Source organism: Dryobates pubescens, chromosome 6 (genome assembly GCF_014839835.1).
Source record: "Dryobates pubescens isolate bDryPub1 chromosome 6, bDryPub1.pri, whole genome shotgun sequence".
In the NCBI taxonomy this organism is placed as follows: domain Eukaryota; kingdom Metazoa; phylum Chordata; class Aves; order Piciformes; family Picidae; genus Dryobates; species Dryobates pubescens.
The window spans coordinates 21,848,836-21,870,103 of NC_071617.1; the positions used below are offsets into that span (position 1 = coordinate 21,848,836).

The window sequence follows — 21,268 nt, forward strand, 5'->3', positions numbered from 1 at the left end:
CCCTTTAGCCTTCCATGGAAAAAAAGAACCTTACAAAAATTGTTAAGTCCTGTGAAAACAGAAAAAAGGGGCTAACAATGCACAGCTTTCAAAATGGTAAAAATATCCTTGTTGCTTTAGCTTAAATTAAAAAACTCCTCATCATACCCAAGTCTCCGTTAATATCCAATGGCACTGATTCTCAATAGGCGCCAGCTCTGAGCTTAGCTGTAACAAGTCAAACTGACTATAAAGCTGCTTTTTGTTGTTCACTGTAACACTCCTGCAGTACAAGTGCTAATAATGTTACTAAATGGTTAAACATTTCAAAAATCCATCAATAATATGAATAAAAATAGATTCATAAAATACTGTACCTGGCAAGCATCCACACAATCTGAACCAATGAGGTACAGTATGACCCTGAGTAATGTGGGTTTGATGTAGATTTACTTTCAAGGTGCTGTAGCAGTTATACTGTAATTATTTCTTTTCTTTCTACTCTTCAACAAGTAATGACTGTTGTGAGTCACAGATAGTTCTGCCAGACTTATTCTTTTGTCAGACTCAGCTTTGTACCGCAGGTAATACAAACTTAATTCAACAGCTTCAGCAGGTCTTGGATTGAAACAACTACAACCCAATATCCATTCCTGTCTATCATTCTGCCTTTGAGAAATGAAATACTGCACACCCTTTCAACTTTTAGCCCCATTCAACAACTTGGTAAATGAAAACATTCTCAGGAAACAATACAAAAAACAGAAGAAACAAAATGTATCTCACTCCAGCTAGGGCTGCTGCGGCGTGGACTTGACTTGCTGCTGTCTGTTACAAAGCGGATCAATAGAAATGAGCAGCAACACAAGGGGGAGTTTTTACCCTGCATCAGCCTCACTGCAGGTGTGGATGTATACGGCACCCCTCGAGGTCTGTGCAACTGCTGCCATACTCTCCTCAGTAAAAACAAACAGGGTACCAGTTTCCTACTAGTAATGGTGCCATGCTGATATTCCTGGGTAAAAAAGCGTTGGGAGGGCAGGGAGGTAAAAGAGCACTGCAAGCTTCCCACTGCCCACCTGTGGGCCATACTATTGTATGGACATGCTGGGTTTGTTCTCCCTGCTCATAATTTTTTTTGGCCTCTCTCCTGAGGCTGCTAAGGCTGCAGATGGGGAGGGCTTGGAGGACTGTGGCACAGCTCACTGCTGCATCCTTCAAATAAAGGTTGGCTACACTACCTGGAAGATTGTGTTAGTAAGTTCTGGATGGCTGACCACTACCTGCTGATCAAAACTGAAACACAGAAGCCAAATGAGACCAACAAAACAGTTCAGCCCAGGGATAATTGAAACTTAATTTAACTTGCATCTACAGAAGCTGTCAGGGAAGTTAATCACTGGCAGCACACATATGATACATGCTTCTCTCCTTTTACCCACTCCCACATCAAGCATGGCAAGCGGTACCAATTGGCAGTCTTTCAGCAGAAGGCACAGGACAGAATTTATACTGATTTCTCCTAGTGCTGCTGGGCTGGAGCTGTACCAGCAGGGCTCTGGGAACGAGGCAGCCCTGTTTGAAATGAACTGAGAATTTCAGCTCAAAAAAGTTATCAAATGAGCTTCTATCTTTAAGAAGCATAAAAAGGCACCTCAGTGCAAAGAAAGAATGAAATACAATTTTGAAGTCCTCTCTTTCACTGCAATTTCTTACTCCTAAAGACAAATAAGCCCTTATCTAAAATCCAGAAAGGGATCCATTTGTAATCTGCACCTGCTTTACATCCCAACGCTTGGCTCAAGGCAATGAAAGCTTGTCTAGTGTTACTGCGAGCAGCCTTCATTCCAACAGAGATGAAACATAAATGTTTAGAAATGTCTGTAAAAATGATGAGGCATTTTAGACTTTTGATACATTTGACTAAAAAGAAAACCAGTTTCAACTGCATTCCCACTTTAGCGAATAAATAACATGCATACTTTGTTGTGAAACACAGGGACCACAGTAGTGAGACTGAAAGCTACAAACTGCTCTGAAGTGGCAGAGAACCAAGCCACCTACTGACTTTGTTTGTTTGCTCCTTAAGGGTAAACAAACAGGACATACAATTAACAGTACAACGATGACAGGGGGCTGCCTTGCTTTGGATGCTGACATGATGACCGTTCAATTCTTTACGGTTAATCTTCAGGGTTTAGTTTTGTAAGGGTATGAAACGCAAGTTTCCATTTCCTGGTACAGTAATTTAGAAGAGGAGCAGCTGGGAAAAAGTATCCTAAAATCAATTAAAAAAACCCAACCAACCAAACAAAAAAACCCAAACCAACGAACCAAACAAACCAACAAACCCCCACCCAAACAACTAATGACATTTGCCCTTTAGATGTTATTTTGTGGCTGTTCTTATGCTGTGGGCAGAGACTTGAAAGCAACAGAATACCTAAACACAATACTCCAGACATTCTGCCTTCAATTTTAGATTCTCCAATTGTTTAGATGCTAATATTATTTCTTTGAATTTGTTTTCCTGAAATGTCGACACTGGGCAACACTAGACAAAAACCTAGCGACCCACCTTCCCAAGGGCTCTTAACTACCAGCAGCCATCTCTGCCTGTGAAGGTTTTAAGAAAAAAAGCCATTGTACCAGTGTCTTGGTATCTTTTAAATCCCCAAGGTTACCAAATGCATAGCAAGTAAATGAAAAACTACTATTTTCCTAAATTCCATCAATCTGCAATTATTCTGTAATTCTCTTTTATTGTTTGTGTGTACAAAGTGTTTACAACATGATCAAGTATGATCACAATGTTCCATTAAAAACTGTCTAATAACAATTTGGCCATGAAACTGAAATCAGGAAAAATGCTAACAGAACCAAAAGAGCCGTTGCCCAAGGAGTTTTAAATCAAACCAGAAAGTTCTATTTCAGTGCATCATTTTCAACTAGTTTCTGAGGTTAGAAGGCAGTTGGTTACATAGCAGAACGTTTTTAATAGATTAATAAATGTCTTTGCTTCATAGCCCCTGTTAAATGAGTAGTTTTAAGCTGAGATTCCAAATTCGCAGAGTACAAATCACACAAATGGCACTGAAAGTTACACCATTCAGCAAAGGAAGGGCTTGAAAACAAATCATGTTTACACATATTGAAAGACGGTTAATAGAGATGTCTTTTGGCAAAGCAGTCTGGGTGAACACACAGTCTTTACACATATCTGATACTTTGCACCATTTCCTTTTCCATCTTGCACGTCAATTATAGCCCAAAGATTTTCACCCCATTTAACCCTAGTTTCTTTCTTGTCCACAAGAAGGAAGTGAAGCTGACTTTCATTCTAGCACGAACTTTGGTTTCTGCAGATGATCTGCTTTTGCTTTCCAGGCAAGCAGTTTCACAGCCTCTTTTAAATATAACCTGGACAAAAATAAGGAGCAAGGGCAAAAGTCTTGAGAGGTATCTACAACAATGGAACAGAGATGCCCCATTGCAGCTGGTAGGTAGATGTCTCAAATCACATCAGAACAGCAGAAAGAGGCAACAGAGATCTTGGCTCAAAATTCAAAGAAGGCTTAGGAAAATAATTCCAGAAAAAGGTGCCAAATTGTTCCATTAGGGAAGAAATACTGAGTCATGCTCACTGCTCTAAGGTATACACAACTTTAAGTAACTTCTACACAAGTGTAACCCCTTATCAGAAGATTTAAGGGAGAAATCCAGTATTCTTCTGAGATCTGACCATGGTAAATAAGAGTTTTGAGGCTATAGATATCTTGGCCAAAGGCCTTAAAAGCAGAGTCCAGACTATAAATCCTAATGAGGAGAACATCAAGATATCTTTCAGCCAGCTAAACACCAGAGCAAGAGTCAAGATCCTTCCTTCTCTGTTCTCTGCACATTTCTAATCTAAAGGGTGAGAGAATAAGGCAGCACCAGTCACCATTTGCTGCCATCTAACTGAAGATGGGCATTTTTGAAAAACACAAACAAGAAAACCTTTCTCCACCACAAAATATTTTAAACATTTCATAAAATGACACAGCACTCTTCTTTTTGCTTAGGGGGGAAGTTAACTGTCTGCTGCAGTTAGCAGGAAATTCCACTGACAATAAAATAAATCAATCAATGGTCTCAAAAGCCTATGAATCAATTATATGGGTTACAAAGAGCTTGGATTTGACAGCCAAATGTGTTCTTCTCTAAGATTTATCTGTGAACATTCAATTAGAGAAATCAAGTGGGATAAACTACTCAGTGAAAATGCAGATATTTGGAAGGAAAAATTAATTAATTTGGTATGGCATGATACAAAGACTGTCTGGTGCCCACAAAAAAACAGAAGCTACACTAATGAGAAGTAAAAATGAGAGAGGAAAGCTGCTTTACTGCTTATGGGTCTGGCAAAAGCTGCAAATTCTCTGGGTTGAGAGCAAATGCAGAGATAGAACTGTTCACAAGCAGCAGGCAGCTATGACTTAGCCAGACCCTCAATTAGAATGTGTCAAACAAGGGCTAGAATGGCCTAAAAATATCTGCTTCTCAGTTACTGTGAATCAGCAAAGTACAAGGATTCCCTCTAAACAATCTAAAAACCCTCTCCTGTGTGTTTTGGAACATGGGCATTTTTGCTTAGGATCACTTGTGTTGCAAAAGCTTGGTGACAAAGGACTAGATTAAAAACCAAAATGAAACAAAAACAGGAAAAAAGGAGACATTGTACCTGAAGACCATTCAAGACTACAATAACAGACCCTAAAGATTTATAACCCATGGTGAACATTTTCTGCAAACAGAACATAGCATCATAAGGCCAAATGATACACTTGTTATTAAGGAAAGCGTCAGGTAAGTCAGGATACTTCTACACTGCAATAAAAGGATTTAAATATTAAATGATACTGGGAAGCTCTATGAGAATGGCAGGTACTTACATTACAATTGGAAGACCCATCAAACGTTGAGTAAGACCCATCAGGCCATTCTGTAGCATCTACGCTGCTCGATTGCCTGTGCTGTGCTTCATATTCCTTCAGCTGAAATTTGAAAAGACAAAACATTTTCCAATAAGAAGCAGCTTTCAGTCTTCATTGAAACAGCAAGAGTCAATGTCCTTGCAGGTTTTTTTCCCTAGTATCATTGTGAAGCTGATTAAATCACAATTTTTGTCTCACTGCTCAAAATAATTTGGTTTAGAACCAGAAGTTTCAATGGGATTATTTTTTTCTCCTTAAACAAAAATGACCTGCAAACACTGAGTTTTGACAAACACTGAGTTTTGATGAACTGTCATTGGTCAAATATAAATTACACAACCCCAACTCAGAAGCACATTTTACAGCAGACACACTGAATTATAACGGCCTGCCAATTTCCTTCATAAGGAAAATGATCTGCAGTAAGGACTAGGAACTATCTGTAATAATTTTACAACAAAAGGACATCTTCCCCATTTTCCAATAAAAGCCTTATGACATAAGAGCAATCCTACTGGAGTCAAACTGCTGAGAGGATCATCAAGAACTGGTGGTATTAGGAATTTTCGAAAAGTTGCAGCTAGTAGCTCAGACCACTAGAGGGAAATGGTACCAGCACAGGTACGAATAACACGGATTAGGTACAACTCTCCCTCCACGTGTTTTTTAACAGCAAAAAATTAAAAAGAATTCCCAGTATTAGCACCTGGTCATTTTGAAATTTTGCCTTTTTTTCATGATGTGATTCCAGGCAAGGTAGTAATTTCTTCAGACAACAATGCAGCCTTATATTCTATTCAAGACCTAGTATGGAGATTTACCGGAGTGCCAGTTCGTGGCCTTTATAAAATGCAGAACACCCTGCATATCACCAGGGTATTTTGCACAAGGGTACAAAAATCAAAAGTAGCATGGAAACTTCAGCACTAACCTTTGGAGTCCAGAGCAATTAAAATCTCAGCCCTGTTGCTGCACAAATACAACAGCTTACATATTTTTCTTTGTTTGTTAACACATAGATTTTTAAGAGAAACCTTGTGACAGCCACTGTACTAATTAAAATGACATCTGTGTTGATTTAATGTCAAATGCCCAAAACAAAGGAACTGGTACCTAAATTATTCTACCTAGTGCAATGGGACAAACAGGCAGGCTTTCTCTCCTTTTTCATAGGAAAACTCCGGATTGGTATAGCCTAATCCTAAAACACGTTTCTCAAGGAAAACAAAGTATATACATATCATACCCTAGCAAGTGCTTCCTCAATAGTGATCATCTTCTCTTTGACCATCATCATCAGCTGGATCCGTTCCTCATCACTCATGGTGATCTCACTGGCCACATACCCGACATCTTCTCCTGTAGTAAAAAGCAGTGATAATAAGCACGTGTAAGAGGTCACGCAGAGTGGGGTACAGTGCAACTGGTTTTACCCACAAGGATATGGCTGGCCAGAAACAGATCTTCACCAGAGCAGGCTCATAGTAAAAATTTCAAAAGACTTAATAATTTGGAAAAAAATGATCAAGAAAAGGAAGTAAATTAGGACTAGAAAGCTAACTGGCGCTGAAAGAAAGAGAGCACGACAAGGAGAAATAAAAAGTACTGGCATCACACAGTTATTGACACTGAAAGACAAGAATCCACAGAGAAGTGCAAATGCCAGAAGTCTTGCACTTAGCCCTGAGGAACACTGTAGTTAGCTGCCAGAGCAGATGCAAAGTCTGTTCAGGAACAGTGTGCTGGACCCCTCATGGCTCTCTGCAGTTGACTGGCCATATCCTCCCATCTACCCAGGCTATCTAACTGGCTGCTAAGCTGGCACATGGTGCTGGATGTACTGGGGTTTTCAACTCCAGGACCTCTCCTTTCCATCTGTGCTTGGCCTGTCAGCATGGACAATAAGGCCTTGACTTGAGAGCCAGCAAGGACTCATGTTTTAACTGAGAGTGTAAATGTGCCCTTTCGGACCTCCTAAGTGGATTCCTGTCATCTTTCACATTCTGTCTGAGCACAGAAACAGCGACATGGAGAAGTATCTGTTTGCAACACAAGGATCCAACACATGCACAGGGAAACAGAAATTTTCTGTATGAAGAGAACTACTTAAAGCGACACACAGCTGCACCTCTTGGAAAAGAGCTAAAGAAAGACAGCTGACTGTTTAAGTGGAATTTATCTTACATTCATACTAGTCACCAGATGCAATTCTGCTACAACTTTTTCTATTGTATTCTCCTGTGAGAGACTGGATACAAGCCTGAACCACACAGGTCAAAGCAACCCAATGCCAAAGAAAGGAGAAACATATGTCTAATTAAAACAGATCAGCATTAGTTTTATTGAGTCAGGATTAGAGGAAAGAAAGAGTCTTGTTTATTTACAGATATTAGTTATAAATATGTATCAACCACATCACTTTATGTCTGTGCCATTACTGACAGTCAGGATCAAAGGCATCTCAGCTTCATATCTACAGTCTCACAGAATAGGACTTGTCTTTCTAAGCTCTGTCATGATGAACCAAACCTGTGACAACACACCCAGTTCCACAGATCCTCACTGCCACACTGATGCAAATAAATTCTACTCCTTTGTGATGCTGACTCCTATTTCATATGGACAGGTTGTGTGTCCTTAAAAAAGATTTACCTTTTGAAGTTTGCCTCATTAGTCCTTTCTGGTTCTTTCGGAAATTCTGCCAAAAAAACTTATTTTTCTTTTTCCAGTCTGCTTTCCCTAAAAGGAAAGAGGAGAGGGAGGATGAAGGGAAAGGAAAAAAGAATTTCAGAAAGAAACATTAATTAGTAAGTGTCCAAGAAGCTCTCAAGCATTAAATTATATTTTCTAAGTCAAAAACAACAATAAAATCTCAAATGTTCTGGTTTTATTTATCTGTTCTGTACTAGAGCTATGCTGATGAAGCTATTCCAGAGAAATGCATCCTTTTGGAATTGCCAATGATATACAGGACTGAGATAAGCCAGTAACTTAACATATTTTGAATTATAAACAGAAAATATTTTCTATTCATTTTGATATCTGTGGAGTTGCTAATGTCAACTCTGGAAGCATGTTAAGCATTTTGTTCATTCTCTTTAACAGAGGCATAATTAGTAAGTCTAAGCCACAACTCGAATGAGTAATTTTCCAATATGTATGTGTGCATATCTATACAGAAAATGCACACCTCACATACATATAAATGCACAGACACACACGCACAAACACACATTCTGCTACTTGGCATGGTAAATCTTATGACACCATCAGCTACATCTTGCTATCTGTATGCCTGGACTGTACAAAGTTAGATCTCCATGTCCATTAACATCAGATCTGTATATGGCAGGATGGCCCAGAAGTAATTTTTTCCTAAAAAAGAAACAGGATCTGGCCCTGGGTAGGGCATATAACTATGTTCTGTTGAATTAATCAGGGCACATGCTATAAAGCTTACACCACCAGCAAGAGAACATATTATGCCCAATTTGGCAGAACTGCTAACGATAAGAGCTACTTCTTCCCCCTGCTTTTGAAAAATTCAAAAGAATACAGTTTATACTGTGCCACACAGTTTCAGCACCTGACTATAGCATTTTCGGGCCTTGCCCTGGAAGACCTAGAGCTGAGGTTACTGACTCTCTGAAATACAGCTTACATTTAGATTAAAAGAAGCAAAGAAAGAAAAAAACCTTCACAGCTTTTATTTTCCTTTCCAATAGGTAAATAAAATTTCTCCAGAATTGCATCAGCCCAGCTAATAAATTAAGATAGCAATATAAACTAACTATAGTAAGTTTTTGAGGGTTTTTGTTCGTTCTGGGGTTTTTTAGTGTACAAGACAATAGAAAACAAATATTTAAGAATGCAAAATATTTTAGAAACAAAGGAAGAGACTCTGGTGTGACATGAACAAAAACAACAAAAAAATCCCCCAGTTATTCACTGCTGGTGGTAATTTTCAGAATGCAAAGGGATAGACTAGCAGTGATTTAACAAGCAGACTTTTGAAATTCAATATAAGAAGTCAAAAGATGTTTGTCTACCACATGACAATGCTGGTTGGGCAATCTCAGTAATCACTGAGACACCCAGCGTCTAACTGCAAGCTCCCGAGATTAACCTCCCCCTCCCCCACAAATCCTGCTGATTTCTGCCAGTATTGTGTTTACTCAGCTTTTCACATTCCAGCACAAGCAAAACTCAAAAGCTGTTTAAGAATTCCATAGGAGTATCAAATAAAATGAAATATACTGACCTACAGAGCCATCTTCCGAACTTGATTTATGAATGGAGAGCCTAGGACAAAAAGAGAAATAGACTTATTGATGTAGGCTTCTCACATTTCTTATGAGCTGTCTGATTACAGTAAATTATAGTTTCCAAACAATATATCATCAGCTGTTTTCTCTTCCCGTTTCTTCCCAACGCAGCTAGTTGGAAAGAAAAACTGAACCCACTGGTCTGACCACAGTAACTGAGTTCCCCTCTTAAAAGTGCCTTTTGTGACCAGCACAGAAAAATACAAACTGACAGAGACCTGTGTTTAAGGCAAAGGAGTCTATGCATCCCTCAGAAAAACACTTTTTTTACTGACCTTCCCCCTTTTCATTTCTAAAACAGTAAGATGGCAGCCTTAGAAACTGTAGCACTGGGATGCTGTATTTGTTTAGCTCTGTAACAGTTTTCAGTCTATTTGGTTTTCATCTGAAAATGCTTTGTGCTTGCTACACTTTCAGAAGCCACTGTGTGGAAGAGAGGAGTTGAGATGTAAAGACAAGGTAAAGAATGCTAGTCCAAATCCTATGAAGTGTGACCACAGATGCCTGGAGACTGACTACAGCTTCTCTCTCCTGAATCCCCTTCTGTGTGCTTTCCCACCAGTATATACTCTTTCCCTCAAAAGCTAGCTGCAGAGACTTATTTTAACAGAACAGGGACTTTACAAACAACTCCCTAAAATAGCAAGTAAATCTTTTGTTCTTGGTCTTTATGTCCATTGAACTAGTTTTCCATAATGGATTCCAATTCAGTGCCAGCAGTTCATTGTGGGGTATCTGATGAGACAACATCATTCCGCTTCATTGCCTTTTTTTCCCTGTCTGTATAAATGGAGCTAATAGAAATCACCAAATCTTGTTCTTTTCTTTGAAGCCTTCCTATGGGAATCACTATTTAACCATGCTGTACCAAGCCAGTGAAATGACTTCTGCCAGCTTCAATGGCTTTTCTGGAGGCTCCAAGTGCAAAGCATTACTGCAATGTCTTTTCTGAGAGCTCGGCCCCGTGACACGACAATGCTCTATTGTGCGGTGGCTGTAATGCAGCCATGCAAAATGGAAACATGCACACCCCAGCATCCCAAGAAGACCTCAAGCCCAATCATTCTTTGAATGAGGCTATATAATACCACTCGCACGCCAGACCCCTTGCTGTTCGCAGTGTCTGCACAGGCTCCTTGCATTTTCTTAGACTCCCAGAAGAGGGCAACGAAGAGTTTTTGATCAATTCAATAAACCTCGTGAAGGGAAATTTTAGTTCAGATTTTAGAAGATGTAAGCAATTATTGGCCAGTGTTTTGCAAGCATGAGAAACTTGCTCGTCCATTCGCAAACGTATCATCACATGGGAAATGAGACAGAATGAAGTTTCCGTTTGATTTAGTAATTCATCTAGATAAGGAGGGTTTGGCACAGTGAATCTCTGAAATACAGAATCACACAGAATCACAGAATCAACCAGGTTGGAAAAGAACTCAGAGATCATTAAGTCCAACCTATATAAGTCATGTGTTTTCTGCCTAAAAACCCAGAATCACAGAACATGTCTGGTTGGAAGAGACCTCCAAGCTCATCCAGTCCAAGCCTCAACCCAGCACTGAAGGGTCAGCAATAAACCATGTCCCCAAGCTCCACAGGCTGCTTGAACACTCCCAGGAAGCAGAGACGCCTGAGAGGAACTTCCATCAACTTCAGACTAATTAGAAATTTAATCCAGCAAAAACTGAAAACTACTGAAGCAACCAAATTTCAGATTTGTAGTGCACCAGGTGGAGGAAGATATTTATCATTCTCCTTGCTAATAAAGTTTACCCTTAAAGGGGGAAAGTTATAGATATAGGTGTTATACTAACACATGTAGATAAGGGATGACCAACAGATGTAATCTATCTGGACTTCTGTAAAGCCTTTGATGCAGTCCCCTGCAACATCCTTGTCTCTAAGCTGGAGAGATGGATTCAATGGGTGGACTGTTCAGTGGATAAGGAATTAATTAGATGGTTGCATACAAAGGGTAGTGGTCAATGGCTTGAGGTCCAGATGGAGATGGGTGACAAGTGGTGTCACTCAAGGATCCATATCAGGGATCAGTGCTGTTCAATATTTTCATCAGTGATATAGGCAACAGGACTGAGTGCACCCTCATCAAGTCTGCTGATCATATCAAGCTGAATGCTGCAGTTGACATGACTGAGGGATGGGATGCCATCCTGAGGGACTTGGACAGGCTAGAGAAGTCAGCTCAGGAGAACCTCATGAGGTTCACAAGACCAAGTGCAAATTATTGCACCTTGGTGAGGGTAATCCTCAATACCAACCCAGGCTGGGGGATTATGAGATTGAAAGCAGCCCTGCAGAAAAAGACTTGGCAGTACTGGTGGACAAGCTGGACGTGAGCCAGCAATGTACACTTGCAGCCCAGAAGGCCAATCACATCCTGGGCTGCATCAAAAGAAGCATGGCTAGCACATCAAGAGAGCAGATTCTATCACTTTTTTCTGGTGAGACCACAGCTGGAGTGTCCAGCTTTGGAGTCCTCAACACTGGAAGGACGTGGAGCTGATGTAGCTGGTCCAGAGGAAGGGCCACAAAATGGTGAGAGGGCAGGAGCACCTTTTCTGTGAAGACAGGCTGAGAGAGCTGGCATTGTTCAGCTGGAGAAGAGAAGGCTCTGGGGAGACCTCACAACTACTTTTCAATATCTGAAGGGGACCTACAGGAAGGTTGGGAAAGGACTATTGCAAAAGGAGTATGGCTTATAGCCGTAGGATGAGGAACAACGGTTTTAAACTAGAGTTGGGTAGGTTTAGGTTGGACATTAGGAGGAAGCTCTTCACAACGAGGGTAGTGAAATACTGGAACAGGTTGCCCAGAGAGGTGGTGGAGGCCCCATCCCTGGAGACATTCAAGATTAAACTTTATGGGGCCCTGAGAAACCTAATCTAGTTGGGGATGTCCCTGCTCACTGTAGAGGGGTTGGACAAGATGAGGGCTGACCTTCAAGGGTCCCTTCCAACCTGATGCCACCTATGATTCTATGAAATGCTTAGTTTTTAAGAAACCTGAATAAAACTGCAGGAGGAAAATACAAAAGTCAAGATTTCTCAGTAAAAATTCCATTAAAAGTACTGTCAAAAGGTAAAGACTTTTAACAAGGCCAGGATTTCATCCAGACACTGAAAAGTAAAGTTGTCAGTGGGCATTTTTCTAAAAGAAGGTAAACTGGACACACAAAAAAATATGTGGACTTGTAAAAATAAAGCCAAATTCAGTTGGAACTGACAGAATTAACCCACTACATGTTTTGAACCTGAGCACAGACCTCACCCATCAGGCAGTTATTCTATTTATTTCAAATGAATTTATTATCCACAAAATCCACCAAATCACTGTCCTTTGAAAATGAAATTTGTTGATGATCAGGACTCTGCCTCACTACAGAAATCAGCATAAAAGTGTAGAGGCAGTCTCTTGTGCTCTTCAGCTGCATTTTAATCCTTTTTGTCTCTTGCTCAGCTGCCAACAATGATATGAGTGTCAGGTGTAAAACAATGTTTGTGATGTGGACGTTTATTCACTGGGCATTATCCTGAGGCCACCAGCTTGTCAGACACTGGCCTGCAAATAGGGGAAGAGCAGTAGGAGCAAACTTCTGATGTGCCTGAGCTGGAAAGGATGAGGAGAAGAGTACAATCCACAGCAAGCAGACCACCTTCATTTATAAGTGCTTTAAGAGCTACGCTGAGTCTCATCAACAGATGCAAATTCCGATTATGATGTTATGCATTCCCTAAAGAGGAAATCTTCCATGCCTGGCCTGACCTTGAAAATGCTAACAGCTGGTCTGAAACGATGGAAATGCCAACAAAACTTACCACATAGGGCTTGATAAGGTACTTGCTTTTTCGTTCCATCAGGCATCTCTGATGTTTAAAATCTTCAGTGAGATCAATCAAGTGTTTTACTTCCTACATGTCTCATGAAACAGTCCAGAGTACCTCAGAGTCACTGTATGTTTGATTTGCCAATTACCCTCCCTTACTCTGTTAAAACTGAAGATCCTCTGTGAACGTGCACTGAAAATGATTTGTGTTCTTCCATTCACAGACTGATAACTTGTACTGAAAGTTAATGATGCAGCGACACTTGGCAGAAGTTTCAGCACTGCATGTCTGAAAGGGAGCCAAATGCCATTACTCTGCTGTGGAGGCCTTCATTTTTGTTGTGGTCTGATGTGCAACTTTACTAAAAAGCTTTCATTTGAAATGTACTGTCACAACATAGAGCAGAAGAAATGTATGGGTGTATATACAGACAAGAGGGAAGGAAAAAAGTTTTATGGCCACAGAGGAGGAGTGCTTTCTCATCAAACCATAATCTCTGGAAGTGAGCTGCAGAAGAGGTCAAAACTTTAATCCATTAATCTCACAGATTCAAAGCCATCTCTTGGCTGATACTTCATGCCTGCCTCTTGGAGCCAAACTGATGAAATAAACAGACGAGGGGAAAAATCCCAAGCACAATAGATAGTCTGTAAGTGGAGCCACTTTTGTCAGTATCCAAATATTACTGCCTTAGATGATGGGTTTCAGTGGAGTTTAGTAAATGACATGAGAACACTCAGTGATTAGTGACATAAAATTTAGTCACAACAGCCAGAGTGGAGAACTGGGCCCAGGAACTCGCTGATTAGAAGGACTGGATTAACTGAAAGGAGTTTACATTCAAGACTACAATGTACAAGCACACAAACCGGACTGACAAAAAAAGTCAGTCTTTCAAATACTGAAGGTTTGCAAACGACCTGTGGATACCAGCTTAAAAAAGGATGACTGAGGAAAAAAGCATGACAATCTTGACAGGTATCCAAGGGCAGCAAAAAGAATATATAAGGGAGTAGCTGTGCAACTGTCATTACTCATGCTCAAGAAAGATGAATTCAAACCAGAAGTTGCAGAAAGAAAAGGTGTTAGTATAGTTAGAAAACTGAAGAGCTAATCTTATGCGAGAGAGCTAGAATGGTTTTCCTGTTCAGTCTGTTAAATTGAAAGCTGGAAGATTATTTTGCTGCCTACTAATAAATCAGGGACAGGAAGTAGACGTAAGCCAGCAAATACTAGAAAAGAGGAGTTAACATTTCCTATCTATTTGGACAAACTTCCAACAGTAGGTAGAGAATGGGAGGACAGCTTTAAAAAAAATAACTCCTTTTAAGAGGATGGTTGAAAGTTCAAGACTCGACCAGACATCTTTGACAACAAAGATCTGGCCATGAGGACTGCCTCTGGAGGGCACTTCTGGTTCTTCTTTTGCAACTTGTGAGTTTTGTACTAACAATAGCAAAGCCAGACATGCAAACCAGTCTTTCAGTCTGTCTTTCCACAACAGTGGTGCAGTGGGGATAAACTTGCTATACCTAAGCAATCCGTCCCTTTTATAAATTAACTCTTGAATCCTGGAGATGGTGCTCCAGAACTTGGGGGTGGAAGGAAGAACACACACACACATTTGCATCACAAGCCAACTGAGAGACTAAGCTGCCTTGAACTAATGGGCTACAGCTTTTCCTGTTAACTCTGGATTGCCCAGAGCTTATCTTGCATACAGAACAAGTTGACTTTACAAGAGATACAGTCATACATGCCCGGAGATGTGAATGTGCTGATACACCACAGAACCGGGAAAGGAAACAAATGACGCCATGTGCTGCTTTCATGAATGTGCCTGTCGATTTCTGAAAGATCATCATTCTCAAAACAGAACAAACATGGGAACTGAGAATGACAGGATTTCTGACGGGGTGTCTATTTCAACACTTCAGTATTTTAAATACAGATATGCTTTAGCACATGGCCACATCTCATTTATGGACCACAAAATCAACAGGTGCATAGTAAACATCTGATAATGAAACCACTACTGTTATGATTTTCAATAAAATGACAGTGGCCCTCTTATTCCTTCCCAATGACTATTTATAGCCCACCAAGGAAAATGCTTTGGATAAGATTTTCAATCTACAAATACTACGCAGATTCACAGTGGTGAATAAACTGATGCAGAAGCCCGTGCTGCCGCTGCTGCAAAGTCATTTGTTATCTGTGTGCATTAGAAATGGCCCAGTCACATAATTAGTATGAAAAACTGACAGACTTTTAACTACTCCTGACTGAATACGAGATAATTTATCTAACTGGAGCTGGCACAGGGAAGAAAACAGGCCTTTGATATTTTTATCAAATTTGCATGAACCTGAAGAGAAAGCAGGCCTACAAGGTTCTGACCTTGCTAGCACCACTGTGAGAAAGGGATGGAAAGCAAAAACGTTTCATTCAATTATCTTCTCATTAGGTTTCCATGGCAATGGCTCTTTAAGCAGGTCAAAACTTTCTCAGTGGAAACAAACACTGAGCTGCTTGTGAGCTCTACATGTGCACGTGTGTTTTGTGCCATCACCAACACGGATGCCACCATGTTGGTCCCATGGACATAGTCGGGTGATTAGCAGAATGCAGATAAGGCTATGTCACAAATTTAATAACTGACTGTTTGGTCCCAGCCAGGAAATAGATAATCGCCGGCTGACAAAAACTCCTTGACAGCAAAGCGCAGGACCCAACATACTGCACGCAATGCACCCGGTTCTGTGCGCGCTGCTCACTACATGCCATGTCAACGAGCTGCAACGAGTTAGACTTTCTCATGAAAGCTGCCCTTCACGTTTCTTCCTACAAAATTACCAAGCTTGAAATCTTCTTCCAGCTGCTCAAAGGCCCACTGGTTTCCCTCCTCACGTGTCCCTGGCGACGTTTGGCTGGCCTCTCACTCCCATTGTGAGGGTAATTGTGGGAGTTTCCTGCCCTACTTCTTTTGAGAAGGCTGTTTAAAGACAGCATGAATAATTTGGCTTTGACTAAATCAGGCCTCAAACAAGCGAAAACAAGGCCGTACACATTCACCGATTCTTTTCAATTCCTGCAAGCACAGGGTATTAAAAAAAACACATCTTAAATACAGACAGCTGAAGTGCAGCAAGCTCCTACTTCTTTTACTTCAATATTCTTTTCCATTTTTAAACTCTGCAAAAGGAACAATTTAGTCTGCAATTAAGTGAAACCTTTAGCATCCTCAGTCTGTGGGATTTGTTTGTTTTCTGCTTTGTTCTTCTCAGTTTCTGGCCTTTCTCTGTCTCACATCCTCTGTCAGACCCACCCTCCTGTGGCTTTGCAGGTGAGCTTACAAATGCCTGCCAAAGTTAATTTGGGCACCTTGAGAAGTTGCCAGAATCAAACGTAATAGAATTTAAGCCTCCCTCATCCATGACCTGGAGGGATGATTTAATAACCTCCTTCATTGAAAGCCTGACCTGCAGTTTGGATGCTGCAGGGGAAGGGATTAAGAAATCTAGAGTTCAAAACTACTGGCAAAGGCCAGTAGATTAGCGTATCAAAGTCAGCAGAATTGAGGCTTGAGTGAATCCTGATGCAAAATGAAACCTGTTTCTAAAGAGACTGTTGATTTCACTGAACAGCACTGTTGAAGATGGGAACGCTGAACTGCAGGAACACTCCCAGCCTTAGGCTCATTTGGAGTTCAAGTTTACACCACAGGGCAGTGACTGGCTTTACTATGCCACATCCATTCCATAAAATCCTTAAAAACCGATCCAGTCAGTAGTCTCTCCTGCAGAGACAATACCATGCAAATAGCAGCCACTTTGTGGTCTCACTGGTTACCTGCTAACAACCTCAGAGAAAGCTGTAATACTCAAGCAGTGAACAACTTCTCCTCTAACATTCCCAACAAGACATCAGAGACCTGGCCAAACTGTATAAATTCAGCATGTGAGAAGCTCAGTTTAAGGTCTTTGTCCTGCACACACACAGAGGATGACAAAGATGTTCACCCTGTGGAGCAGCTGAAGCAGAGAGACAAGGGCACAGCTGCACAGCAGTTCCCCCATGCCAGGGGAATGCAAAGCTCCCAAGCAATGCTGCCCTGTGCCGCCTGCACCCCACACGTGCATGCTTTTCTCCAGCTCCTTCTCTTAGAAAAGTCTGTTTCTGCTCAGTGCCTTGCTCTGTCAGAGTATGGGATTTAGGTCCTGAGGATCACAGGGTAGTGAGTGCTTAAAACTGTATTATGCCACAGACTGAGGAGTATAGCAGGATGAATTTTGTGGTGTTTAGTATGAAGTATGACCATTTACTGGGTCAGGAGTGTCCTTGGGTGGTACAGTTCAAGAAACGGCAGGTGGTTCTTGTAGGAGGTGACAATTCGTAACACACTGCCATGTGAAGGTGGTGAGAATGCCTGTGAAACACCAGATACAGCCACAACTGTTACCTCATGTGTGGTTTTTTTGTCTTTCCCTTCTCTAGCAGCTGCAAGGAAGAAGAAAAAGTATATAGGATTGTCTGTCCCTCATCCTATCTGTATGCAGTGCTCTTGGGTCTCTCACCCACTTCCTTCACTTTCCTGGCAGTTCTCCAATACCCCATATTTGAAACTTGCTCAGAGGCTGCTGGAGCAAACAGTGACAACAAATAGATCTATTTCCCATGAGGGAAAACACAAAACTTCCCCTCTGCAACATCCACAGTTCTTCTGAAAACAGGATGAGAGTCAGGATACAGAAGCCTGAGTTCAGGGGACTGGGTTTAACCTGGATTTCCTGTCAAACGTGCAGAGCTCATCAGTCTGTCATGTAGACTTGAATGCTCAAAACCGGGAACAGGCTGAAAGTTGGGATACATTGTTCTAAACACTCTGTTTACAATTATGAGAAAACCCTGCTCAGTCCCCTGCCTAAGTAAACATCCTTGGGGTGTTGCCGTCACTTGGAAATAATAGGGATTGTATATACAATACATCCCCAGATCAAGGTGGTATGGGGACAAAGAAGCAATAGTAACTGCTAAAAGCACACTTACTGCATATTTGTTACACTGATGATTCTTCCAGCAAAAGTACAAGTCTGTGTTTCCATACAGAAACACCTGCAGGTCTGGGGAGATTTTTGTTTAATCTGAATAGTGTCACTGTTAAAGATGCTGTTGTGACTTTGCCAAAGGCACACTAAGTATCTGCAAAGTTACACTGGTACCACAACTGACAGCAAGAGTCTTGCTGGAATCTTGGAAAGGGCAGAGGGAAATGAAATTTATTATGAAGAGAGGAAAACTACAAACATAACATAACATGCTTTGTATTATTTGCTGAATATTATGATTTGGAAACCTGACCAACCGTTTCAGTTTACAGAAGGAACTTCTGTATGGCCAAAAAATCAGATGAATTGTGAGGTGAAGCTTGAACAAACATGACTTTGTTTTCTGATGTTTACAGATAGCTTTTCAGGCCCCATCCATATTCTTGCTGTTACTCACATAAATTTCAGAGGCATTTGCTACTGCAAAGATTTTTATTTCTTTGCCAGAACACATTGAATGAAAACTATCTTTGGTAGGGCACAGAGCAGGTTCCTATGCGTGGTCTTTCTGTAGCTTCATCTAATTAACAGGAACAATGTTGTCAGCAACAAAGAAAGGTGATTATTATCCCAAATGCCTTTTGGAGGGATTGTGACTTAAGTCACAAGCAACTCTGCCTCCAGGCCTGTTTAATACCTTTTGCCTCCCTCCATACACTACAACTGCTCTTCTGTGTTACAGCACATCACCCAATAGACAGACACTTGCTGAGCAACTTGATGGACTGAGGGCAATGACTAATTTCACACTGACTTTGAACAGCAGGGAAGACTGAGTCTTGTCCCCTCAAAGAGGATTTTTTCCTATCATGTTTTCAATGTGGTGCACATTGGATCCTGTCAGGCCCTCTCTTCAGGCACCACATAAAAGGAAAAACAAATCCAGTTAAGACAAATATAGCTTCTTCCAGACTCCATCAAAGCCTCTTTCTGTCTGGAATCTATGAACTCTGGCAAATCAAACAACCATACAGGGTGTTTTATTTTAAAACTTTAGACCTTGGTAGCATTAAGCAGCAGCACTGAGTGAAGGAGCTACCAAGAGTTACCATGTTCCAGATGGAGACTTGCTTTCTCCTCATTATCCCCAAGGTTCTTCCTTGGGACTTTCTTTCCTTACTTGCTGAAGCAACCCACTCAGAACACCACACTAGAAACAACTCACCCCACTCCGGAAAAGTATTTTCAATATGAAGAAATGTAACTTTTCTTAGGGAAGCTTTGACTCAGGCTTTGGAAGACTACACACGACAGCAGATGTTTCAGTTCCTGAAAATCTGGATGGCTGTTTTGGAACAAATACATCCTTTTTTCCCCCCAAAAAATATTCTTCATGAATATGAGAAACCCATGCACATCTGCATCGAGTCTCAGGTTTGGTGAACTGGAGTCTTCTCACAACAGAATATGTTTTGTAAAAGTTTTACCCCAGATCTTTCATGCACCATGTGGGGCCCACAAAAGCAAAGTCCCTAAAGGGACAAGCTTCCTGTCTCATAGCATGCCTACCACAGCAAATTCAGATGAAAGCCACAAGCTAAACATTGAACCCAAAAAACCCTCTAGGACAAACATACTGCCCTCCTTTGGAAAACATCAAATTCAACATGTTAGTAACAAGTACAGACCTATCAGGTGGGTTTGATCATTTTTCTGCAGATTAATTGTATAAATGGCCTCTTTGGAAAAGGCACTCCCATGACAATTCAGCTCTCCAAGCTAGAAGGATGAAACCAGCATTGCTGTGGAAGGCTGTCACTAATAGGCACAGGTTTTGAATAATATGTATGGTATTGAGTAGATACAATTTATTTTTTCAACACCTTGCCCAATTAGCATGCATCATGTTGCCTTGTTTCTTATTGCTCAAGTGTCTGACTCAACCTACCCTGTGCCAGTTCCACGTATCTGGTTCTATTAACCACTATCAGATTAATCAACTGACAGATAAATCCTCAAACAGGACAATTCCATTCTTGAAATGTCCAGAAAAATCACAGGTTCCTTCCATATAATAACACAGTAAATTTCCTTTTGGTGAGGTAAACGGGCTCTCTCATAACAGAGTCACTCTGAAGATGTTTTCACGTAGACTGTCTTCTCACCCAGTTATTTGTGGTACACCACCTACCCAGAGACACAATTCAGGAAGCTGGCTACAACTAGTTTATTCCCAGTTTTGTGCTGTGAGGTCTATACCTTATCATTACCTGAGCTGGGATGATGATATTTATCCATGGGGAAAGTGATTTGAGGCTGAGAGTACTGAGATCATAAAATAGCCTTGGAAGCTTACTTCCTACATTACAGATCTCATAATGTTCCCATCCACTTGGCACTTCTGGGTTAATCATAATGTTAGACAGAGAAGCTATCCTCGAAGAAAACATTTTCATGTTTCACTATCTGAAGCACTAGTTTGAAATGCTAAGCCTTCTACGCTTTCTCTGTTAACAGCATGGATCTTGGAGGCAGTGATGCTACCCAAGGTTAAATTCACCTTATCTGTTTTAAGATGGTTTGAGCATTAGCATCTACCTCAAGCAAACCATCATGACTTTCTCTGAGTGCAGAAGAGAGACAAGGTGCCTGTAAAAGATAACTTACTGCTTTCCAAATTCTGTAGCACAAACCAGCTTTCAGACAATTCCAGAGAAAGCCCCTCAGCAGCTGTTCCCTGCCATACAACTAACTTCTACATGGCTGGCACTCAAGCAAGTCCCATTCCCTGTATCCATCACAGCTCCCTCTGGGACTGATGCTCCTTATGCTGAACTAGCAAGAACAGGGACAGCAATTTCTTAAACCTTCTTGTTACTGTCCAGTATTGTCCACTGTCCATTTGAAGATACTGAAACCTTACAAAAGTGTGTCACATTACAACTGGATTCCACGAACTTACTCTGAACCAGTCCATCTGACATACCCTATGAAGTGAAGGTAATTGGAAATAGGGATGTCAGTTGTCTTCATGCACTGCTGCATTCTATCCATAGCAGTAGGGATCCAAGATCTTGGGATCAAAGGAAGGAGACACA

General features: G+C 41.0%; 1 protein-coding gene across 4 annotated transcripts in view; it reads right to left on the bottom strand.

Annotated features, from left to right (window-relative positions):
• LOC104300880 (SAM and SH3 domain-containing protein 1) overlaps positions 1–21,268 on the bottom strand; it is a 596,399-nt gene that overhangs the window by 42,859 nt on the left and 532,272 nt on the right. For 3 of the 4 annotated variants that reach the window (XM_054162726.1, XM_054162729.1, XM_054162728.1), the window contains 4 exons: positions 9,217–9,257; positions 7,608–7,694; positions 6,202–6,314; positions 4,914–5,015 (listed from right to left, as the gene is read on the bottom strand). In XM_054162726.1, coding sequence (XP_054018701.1) covers positions 4,914–5,015; positions 6,202–6,314; positions 7,608–7,694; positions 9,217–9,257 — 343 coding nt within the window. The remainder of the gene's footprint in view (positions 1–4,913; positions 5,016–6,201; positions 6,315–7,607; positions 7,695–9,216; positions 9,258–21,268) is intronic. The other variant, XM_054162727.1, reaches the window with a different exon arrangement.